This window comes from Dromaius novaehollandiae, chromosome 4 (assembly GCF_036370855.1).
Source record: "Dromaius novaehollandiae isolate bDroNov1 chromosome 4, bDroNov1.hap1, whole genome shotgun sequence".
NCBI classification, from domain to species: domain Eukaryota; kingdom Metazoa; phylum Chordata; class Aves; order Casuariiformes; family Dromaiidae; genus Dromaius; species Dromaius novaehollandiae.
Genome location: NC_088101.1, coordinates 34,309,463 through 34,319,069, shown reverse-complemented (window position 1 = coordinate 34,319,069; position 9,607 = coordinate 34,309,463). Strand labels below are relative to the sequence as shown.

The following is a 9,607-nucleotide window of genomic DNA, read 5'->3' as shown; positions in this document are numbered from 1 at the left end:
TGAATTATACACTATTCATAGAGACTCACTGTGACTTGGGCATTCATCGCCCTGGAAAGGAGTAAAGATTTCAGCTCCTGGTGAGTGAGAAGATGGTTGCATCCAATGATCATATAATAAGGCATCAGCATGTTATTATCATTTATGTATAAGAGATGCTGTTTAAAATAGAAGGTTTCATTGTACTTATTCTCGTGCATGGAAAGATAAGAGGAGATTCTGAATGGCTCCTGCTTTACCTCAGATTTTGAAAAGTAAAATTCAAATGGGAAAGCAGGTGAGAAATACAAAGAAAGGAAAATGGAAGTAAAGGAACAGCTAATAGCAAAATATACCCCAGGTACCAAGCTTGTTGCTATCATGTGTGAGGAGATGCCTTGAAAGCTACGTGGTTTTCAGAAACCCAAGCTGCAGTATTTTACCTAGTTTCTTGGAAAGGGTTTAAGAATTGAGGTTAATTAATTATTAAAAAAATATATCCTCAAATAATTAGCATGATCTCTCTGCTCAGACTATACTCCTATTCAAACAAACATTTATTTCAAATTCTTTATTAAAAATAAATAAAAGCATGCATTCCATAGCCTGAATAGAAATTGAGATCAGAGTCAGGTCAAGTTTCTTCCTGAAAACAATTTCTGTGGTACTTTGACCTGTTCTCCAGTGACTGTTTGTATTATTTACAGTGCAGCATCTTCCTGTTCTCCCTCTCCCAGCCCTCTGTACACAGGAGCACGTTTTGCAGTGCTGTATTGTGCTGCTTGAAAATGTCCATAGTTAACTTCATGTGCTAGTTTTACTCGGATTTACCAGCTTGACCCATAAAGCCGATGGGTTACCCGGTAAGAGAGAGATCTATGTATTGGAGGACAGTAAGCTTCAGGGGAAGGTCTCTTCAGTGTGTGACAGGTTATGCAGCTTTTGCTTTGGAGCCTGCCAGCTGTACACATTTTCTGCTCTATGTATTGGCTCCGATTTCAAATTTCAGTGGCATGTGTGTGAAAGAGGAGTGGGAGACCCATGTCCGGTTGCACCCGGTGCCCTCCCAGTGCTGAGGGGCCTGCACCCTCTGGAAAAGTGTGAGCAATACAGATTATTTCACCTTGGGTTTTTTTTATGGCAGGAGTCATCAAAGCATGCTGTTACACGATCTCTAAATTGTTCTCCTTAAGCTGCAAACAAGATATTAACAAAGAAGAAAAAAATGCTCAAATTAGTGTCCATTTGGTTGTAAAAGATCCTTTGATAAAAGCTGAGGCATTTGATAAAGAGCTTTCTCTGTTAATCTTTGGACTATACTAAATTTAGGAGAGATGGAAAAAGGCAAGAATTGGTGCTCATACACAGAGGGGATTGATCTGTGGGCTGTTTGCAAGAGGCCTATATTGCTGCACTCGTGTGTAAAGTATGAACTGGAAACGGACTTAGAAACTTATTACATTGCTCTTTCTTCTCCTGGAGACTTGACATCCAGGGCCCTGGGTAGCTTGTACCTCTCTGTAGATGTGATGCTGGCGTCTGGACAGGAGAGTGATAGGGAAGAAGGCAGATTTCTGACACTGTAGCTGACTGGCACAGAATTTTAAAGTCTAAGGTAGACAAGACAAATACCCCCATCATCCTGCCCACACGTCTGTGCCCGTTCTACATTAACTTCATAATCTTATTACTAAATATCACCAAACAGGATAAAATTACCATGCTTTAATAGACGGTATCATTGAAGAATATACTATGAATGTGGAAAAGAGGAACTTCACTTTCAAAGAAGAAACAGAGGCTGACCTCAGCACTGAAATGCTCTTCTCTATTGAAATGTAGAAATAATATATAGAGCTGCACTAGTATAAACTGCTGAAGCACCTTGGCGGTGCTCCAAACGAGTGCTCTGTCTGATGGAGTTTTTAATACTTCAAGAAGACATAGTATGCACATTTAGATGCCAATAAAATGATTCCCTGTAGGATCCATGGGCCACATTTCAATGTTAAATTATGATGACAGTGTGAATGATTGACCACCAATCGCCAGTGAAGCATTTCTGCACACACGCAGAGTAGTGCTTTTGCCTTTCTGCTTTTAAATCCCTTCTCGTGGTAAACTCCCAGTCGCTGCTCCGTGCCTGTACTGAGCTGCTCGTGCCCGTCTCTCTCCACACACGTGCTAATGCCGCTGCTGCTGAAGAAGCCCTAGCTACCAGGCAGTTTATTGCCTGGAGACCGACTTTCTTGTCTTTATGGCCTGCGTGAGGCCATAGCCAAGACTGGTTCGGTCTCCAGATAAAAGGCTATATTAAATGAACCGAAAGCGAAACCTATGGCTGCAACTATTGCTGCATCTGGACAACTGAGAGAGAGATGAGAAGGGAACTAAAAATCCCTTTGCAATGGTTCTCAGGTGCTTCGATAAGAGTGCGGTTTTCTGTTTCAGAAAAATTGAGTAGCTCTGAATGCCTGTTCCACGTAGTCTGAGCTGCAGGTAGCAGGAGAGGAATGAGCTGCTGAAGCTTGACAGGAAATAAGGGTGACCTTCTGTTAATGGTGATAATAAAGAATTGGAGTTCACATTAGGGCAAGTGATCTGAAAGATTTCCCTGTAGAGGGGTGAGTAAACTACAACTTTGCTTAACTTCTTGCAATTCTCCTTTCCAAGATTTTGAAGAGATTTTTTTAATAATATTATTCAGTCGGTGAATCTCCTTGTCACACCTGTGAATAGGAATAAGTATCATTAACCCCATTAAATGATTTTGTAGAAGGATTTGATTCATAGTGTAAAAACATGATTCTTCTAAAGTACAGGGTCTTGCTTAATAAAGGGGCAAGGTAAATGCCCCAGGGAGCCTATTTGTCTTTATAAATGATACTGTATAAATTGTATGAAAAATACGACAAAAGCAAATAGGGAGTAACTAAATAGCCACACCTAAGTTTGGTAATCTAGGCAGCTGTTGCATGATTTTTCCACTTTATAAGCTTTTTATTTAGTGTGAAGAATCCTCATCAAGAAAAAGGAGAAATGAACTAGGAAAGAAAAAACTTTTCAGTGCTAACGGCTGGCTCTGTCTTAATTTTTTAGAAATCCTGTTTTTTCAGAAGTGCTGATTAATTCTGTTCACATGCCTAACCTAGCCTGAGATGGCTCAAGCAAAATCCTGACTCCTTGAAGCCAGCAGGAATCTTGCTATCGTGCCAGGTCTCTGGCACATGCAATCGTGGCGGAAATTTACCCCGAGGTCCTGATTTCTTGAAAGCCATGGGATATCTCAGTGTGTGCATCCAAAAGCTGAGGAACAATAATACAGCCACTCTGAAAATTGTTGTTTCACTCTGCTGATGAGAAATGCAAACACAGAAAGATTAAGAATAATATTTATGCACAATATTACTTAGGTTTTAATTGCATATATCCTGAGTATGAATAACGAGATGGCATGAAACAATCATGTTTTCACATACATAGGGCTTCAATAAGAGCTGGCTGCCTCTCATCTGCAAACTTTCTTTCTTGGCACCAGACACTACTGATTTTTGTCTGCTTTTTAAAAAATTCATTAAAATGTCAAACAGTTCAGCTGAAATCATCATGGTTGCCTTTTGGAATAAGGCTCCAATAGTGAGAAAACTAGGCAGGATTTCTGAAGTTCCTTTTTTTTTCTTTTCCAGCTCAAGATTGATAGGCAGCTATCAGTGAATTTAAGACAGGGAAACTTTCAGAAGCATTTTTCTTCTAATCTGCTATCATTGTCTGCAGTCTTCTTGGAACTGGATTTCTATTTGCTGGCTGTATAGGTATTTTGTTGGAAGCGTTTTACTGAAAATACATGAAATAACATTTGAATTGCTTTTGGATTCCTGATAGGGTTTTGTTTTATTTTTAAAGCCTCTGAATTGGAAATGTATTTCATTCCTTCTTATATTTTTGTTTTTCTTCTAAATAACTTCTTGGTATCCAGCACAAAATGGAATGTGAAACACCTAAGTGAGTAATTTGTTAGTCTCTGAACATAAAATAAAAAAGAACCCCAAACATTACTAATAATTTAATTTTTAACTAAAACTTTGACCTGTAGTAGAGAGAACGACAGATTGTTTCAGTTTTGTCACAGTTTCAAATTTTCATGGAAACACAGAAAAAGGGTCTTATCCACTGAGACCTTGGTGTACTTCATGGTGATACTATTCCAACTTAATTCCCACTGACTCCTTAGTTTTTAAATCTCTTACCAATTATTTTTTTCCCCTCCCTCAGCAGTAGTTAAACCATTTCTCAACTTTACAAAAGCAACAGAAAATCCCTGGTTGAAATCTTCCAGTGCTAGATTATCCATATGAAACGAATGCTTTTAGGTGTTTTGCCCTGCTTTTGACATTTGAAACCGCAGTAGCACCTTCCTAGGGGGCTGGTGGTCTGGGCTTTCAAACAGCTCAGAACTAAGTGGAGAAGGCGCAGTGCAGCTTAGGAGACTTTTCGTGCCATGCCACCCACACAAGAGAGTCTGGGGCTTTCCTCACCTCTCTGATCTTGGTATACTTCCTTTTTTACTCCCGTGTTTCCAGTCACTGTGGCAATGTGTGGCCTGCGGCCTTGGCTTGTGACTTTCTTGATTTACTTAATGCAATAAGCTGATATAGAAATGCCTGGAAGGGTTGTCAAGGTATGCTTGCTACACCTAGAAATTAAGCTGCTTTTGTGGGCTTGAGAAGTGGAAACTCAAGTCCATACTTGCGTTTTAGGTCATTTACTTTGCTGCGTGTGTGCTGCAACATTCCTGTAAAGGTTTCCCCCGGGGGAAATATCAGGATTCTTCCTTCTTCACCATCGGCGGAATAACTGCGTCAGGGTATTTGGCAGCAGCTGCATGACTGCGGAAAATTGAGGTGTCTCCGAACCAGGTATTTGCAGCCTCTGCAAGGCTGCAGTAATGTTTTTGTCCGTGGTGCTCGTGTATTTTATTTGCTGGTGCAGTGCGGTGCAGCGGGCAGAAGGGCCAGATTGGGACGTACCCAGCGCCGGGTCCGAGCGGCGCAGCCCATGGCGCTCGGGGAGCCTGCAGGCAGCCGCAGGTGCGCGGCCCAGCAGAGCTGACACCTTGCGATGGCTTGTTGCAGCTGTTTGCAGACGGGAGGCGCGGGAAGGCTCTCGCGCGCTCTCCCGTAGGAATTCCTTCTGAGACGGGCAGCGGATGGATGGATAGCTCAGTGCTGGTGGGAGGATGCAACAGGAGACCATTGCGCAGTGGTCATCTAGGTTATGCTTTAAAGTGTTTGCTCAGGAGAAAACATTATGAAACTGGGGGAAAAAAACAAAGAGAAATGTTAACAGGCTGTGCGCGTTGCCATTAGAGGTTGACATTTTATTTTCAGAGCGTCCTGTTGAGGGAAGAATGTCTCGTTGCTTCAAATAAATTCATCAGTCTAAAGAAATTTGCACCGTATATCTTTTGTTTCTGTAGAGGGTTTTTATGGAAGAACATGACTGTTTTGAGTACTGGGCAGGTTAAGCCCTGTGCTTTCAGAAGAGCTCCCTGTGAAAACACCCTGTGTTGTGTTTGCATACTGATACTGCAGTCCTTGGTCTGTGATGAATAATTCAGATAGAAGTGGCTGGCGGGAAGTGTACCGGGGCTACACATGATCCGGTCCAATTTTGCGAGGGTACTGTGTAATGTGGGGCAGCAGACCGTAATGGGCCTTTTCCAGCTTTGTGCCCTCCTTGGGATAGGGCTCTAGTGGCAGGTAACTCTCATGATATTTCTAGAAAGCAACAGGGAATTGCCCAACACCAGATGAACGCTCCCTGTAAGGGACAGAGCTGGTAGTCTGAAGTTGGGTTTGAACTCGGACGACAAAAAGTGCTTTTTTTCTTTTTTTAAAAAAGAAACCCAACTTTTGTTCGTTTTTAACAGATAGCAGCGAAGAATACTCTATGCAACGGCTGCCACCAGGAAAGCTGCAGACAGCATGATCACTAGCAAGCTGCCAGTATTCAGAATAAAAGTTTGCCGCGTCCAGCCTTCCATAATTCACACCTTAGAAAATTCAGTGAGAAGTTCACAAAGTCTTAAACTTTGCGCATGTGATATCCCTGCCCCACGGAGGAAGCAAGCATGCTTTTCCCCGCGTGGGAGAGTGTTAATAGCTCTATCCGACGGGCAAACATGGGTTTGGAACGGTTTTACGTGCTTCTGGCTAGCGGTCAAACGAAATTTGAAAGCCATTATAATGTCCAGTGGTTTTACTTAATAGCTGGTGCAGACGGCAGGATTGCTGGGAGCTGTCTCGGGATCATCTGGAAGCTGACTGAACTTGTGATTTGATCTCAGAGCTGTCTTCCCATTTAAATAAAGGATAAGCATTAGTTAAGAACAATTACCGTAAATTATTAGTCGTTTTAAGATGTCAGGTGTTTCTTCAGTAAGCAGCCTTGGAAAATTAAAGTAAAGGCCACCAGGCAAGCCCAGTTCCGTGGTTAACACTTTTTCCTGGTTTGATCCGATCTAGTTATTTAGCTCAGGCATTTATAATCTTCCCGGGGCACAGCCTGTGAAGTGCACATCAAGGGAAAACAACTCTGCATAGCACAACACCTACTCAGGGCTTGGGATTTAGCCGGTGCCGTGAAAATTGGCTCAGTTTGGGCGAGAAGAGGCGGTGCCGGCCGTGGTCGGTCTGGGTGGTGGCTCCTCCGACAGGTCCAGCACCGGCACGGGGTGCCCCGAGGACCAGGAGGAGAAGCTAGGTGGAGACGTGGAGGATCAGCTGCTGCGCACGTGAGCAGATGGGGGAAGGAATAGGATGTGTTCAGAAAGTAGGCAAGCAGTAGCAGTATGTACTCGAAAGCTATAATCCCTTTCCTTTGTGCCTGCGTACGTCTAAACCAGATAAACTTTTTTGTGCCTCGTTCTATCCCTGTGCAAATGATTAGAGGTGAATTATAACCTAAAATGTGGGGCTTTAAAAACACTGAGGTTTTACAGATGCAGTGTGCTGACACTCTAGCATCTCCTGTTTCTCGAATAAATGTGAAAGCACTGTTGTGCTCTGAGCTCAGTGCCTCCTTTGCAAATGATAAAATGTCAAACTGCTATCTCTTTTTTCTCTTTTTTTTTAATCCTAGGTCCTAATTAAGCAGTAACTGTAAGAGCAGTAACTGCAGCAATCATTCCTCTTTGCACTGATCTAATCTGAAGCCTTGAGCAGCTGCAATAGTTACGTTCCGAAGGATTTTTCCCCTTTGGCATATACTGCACAGGCTGTCCCTTGATTAGGTTACAAGTGCTTGAAGGCTATTGATTTTTGTTCTGTTTTATGAGAGTGTTCTTCTTCTAGCAGTTTAATTTCTCCTGTTTGCATTTGAATCATCGGGTAGTGAGAGAAAAGTATTTATGCATCTGATTACCTGTTCATCCGGGCAGAGCAGCTCTATGATAACTTGAAAATCACTGATTTCTGAGTCACTGGAGATCCTGAGCTCTGTTGTGTTGTCCTCACCCTGTCAGATCACAAAAAAAGGTCCTGCTGCAGACGTTAGCAGTGTTTCTCAAGGGGAAGTGGTCCTGCCGAGTGGCTTACAAACATCCCAGAAACACTGCACGCATGAAAATTACTGTGCTATGGAAATAACCTAGATTTTTCATTAGCCTGATTTGGGTGTGTTGCTAGGCAACGGGGGTAACAAGGGTTTATATGTGTTCAGTCTGTGGATACGTATAGTCCTTGTGCCGATTTCCAGGTAGGTAATGTAGACTCGAGATAAGCCAATCGATTGCAACAGAACAAGAAGTTAAACCCCGCAAACTTTAATTTCATTAAGTGGAGTTTTTGGAGAAAGAAGTTGGAAAAGACCCAGGGCTGACGTAGCCTGTTTGATTTCTTTTCCCCTTGCACTCGGACTGGCTTTGTGTTTAGGCAGGCTTTTGTTTCTCGCTGCGAGTTGCTGTAAAAAATTTGGGAGCGCGTCTCCGGGTGTCGCCGGCGGCGCGCAGAGCCCTCCTGGCTCCGGTTCCTTGCGAGTGCTTTGTTCTTCCTCCCACCGCCACCACGCGCAGGTCGGTTGTGCAACATGCCCCTACAGTTAAAAGAAAAAAAAAAAAAAAAAAAAAAAAAGAAATGCTGAGTAATGCCAGAGGTTTCTCAAATGGCTGATGCAAACCTGGAGAATTTGCATCATCATTCAGCTGGAGTAACTTGGTATGACAAGAGCTTAAATACAAGTCCACGCGGAAGCCGAGCTGGTTTCCAACGATAGGCAGGACCAGCAAGCAGCGTGCAGGCGCAGGTGTTGCTGAGCAGGGCTCCGACCGCGGGGACGAGCCAAGCGCACTGAGAGCCTCCCAGCTGGGTGCAGGGGCAGCTGCAGGAGGCAGGGACTAAGCAGCTAGTTACACAAGGAGGGGGAAAAAAAACCAAAAAAACGCTTAACAACTAAGTTTGTGCTACAAACTTTCTGCCTGCGCTTGCCTGGGGTGTGCTAGGGGCACTGTAGCATGTTCAGGAAAGCTGCTGTCACCGCAGCCTCTAATGGGAGCTACCTGCAGGGGCAATCCAACGGCAGGCTGCCCTCCCTGGGCAGCGGGCAGCCGGCCCAGGCGGAGAAAGTGGTGCTGAAGCAGAAGGTGACGCTCCTGAGGGGGATATCCATCATCATCGGCACCATCATCGGCGCCGGCATCTTCATCTCGCCCAAGGGGATCCTGCAGAACACGGGCAGCGTGGGCATGTCCCTCTCCGTCTGGGCGGCCTGCGGCGTCCTCTCCCTCTTCGGTAAGTCGCCCCGGAGGGGCAGCCGGCGCGGTTTGCGCCGTTGGATGCTGCCGCGCTCCAGGACCAATGGGGCCACAGGAGCGTTTTTTGCGATGGGATAGGTCCCGTGCCGGGCACTACAGTGTGCGGCCGCTGCTACCCCTCGTGCCTCCCCTCGCGGCCAGAGGAGCCCTTTGGACAGACCATAAGCGCAAACCCTATTTCTTACGGGTCCCAAAAGTCACAGGAAACAGAAACATCCGATGTCTCGGCAGAAAGCGTGCTGTGTGTAGGTGATGTTTCTCTGCTGGCTGTGAGAAGTAGTTTGGAGTTGGCTTGCAAGGTGCCGGGGATCCCAGCCGCTCTGTTTGGACACCGGTGAAATGTTCAGGCAGTTGGATGCAGTTCCCCAGAGGCGAGATCGAGCTCTGGGAGAAATAACTCCTGCTGGACATAATCTGTATTGGCAGGAAAGGGAGCAAAATGATAATAACGCCCCCTCCCCTGACGTGGACTTCTGCTTTCACTTTGTTCCCCGCCGGCGGTGTTGCTTGGAAAGATTGTGTTGCAAAAAGCGGTGGGGACAGAAGCAAGTTGCTAACGAGGGTTTTATTCCTGACCCTCCTATCATGACAGCTTTTACCAGTTTTTAGCAGTAGTAAACTCTGAGGAATGCTGGTTTATTTGTTGCACGCACAAAGCCCCCGCGCAGCGTGGGAAACCCCTCCCTTGCTGCTGAGGAACAGAGGGTCCATTGACCTGCTTAATGAGTTAATCTCAGAGAAGCTGAAGAGCTAACATGAATATTGGCTTTATTTAAAACACAGACGACTTGTTTTCTGGCAGGAGGTAACGAGGGCAAA

General features: G+C 44.8%; 1 protein-coding gene and 1 long non-coding RNA gene across 2 annotated transcripts in view; one reads left to right on the top strand and one right to left on the bottom strand.

Moving 5' to 3' along the window:
• Window positions 1-2,906: 2,906 nt before the first annotated feature.
• Window positions 2,907-8,640, bottom strand: LOC112986732 (uncharacterized). Its single transcript, XR_003260105.2, has 3 exons — window positions 8,534-8,640; window positions 7,402-8,070; window positions 2,907-5,292 (listed from the first exon to the last, which is right to left on the bottom strand). It is a non-coding gene; the product is annotated as an uncharacterized LOC112986732 (long non-coding RNA).
• Window positions 8,132-9,607, top strand: part of SLC7A11 (solute carrier family 7 member 11) — a 61,322-nt gene continuing 59,846 nt past the window's right edge. Inside the window, exon 1 of the mRNA XM_026106154.2 lies at window positions 8,132-8,765. Within this exon, the coding sequence (XP_025961939.1) occupies window positions 8,489-8,765 (277 nt within the window). The 5' untranslated portion in view covers window positions 8,132-8,488. The remainder of the gene's footprint in view (window positions 8,766-9,607) is intronic.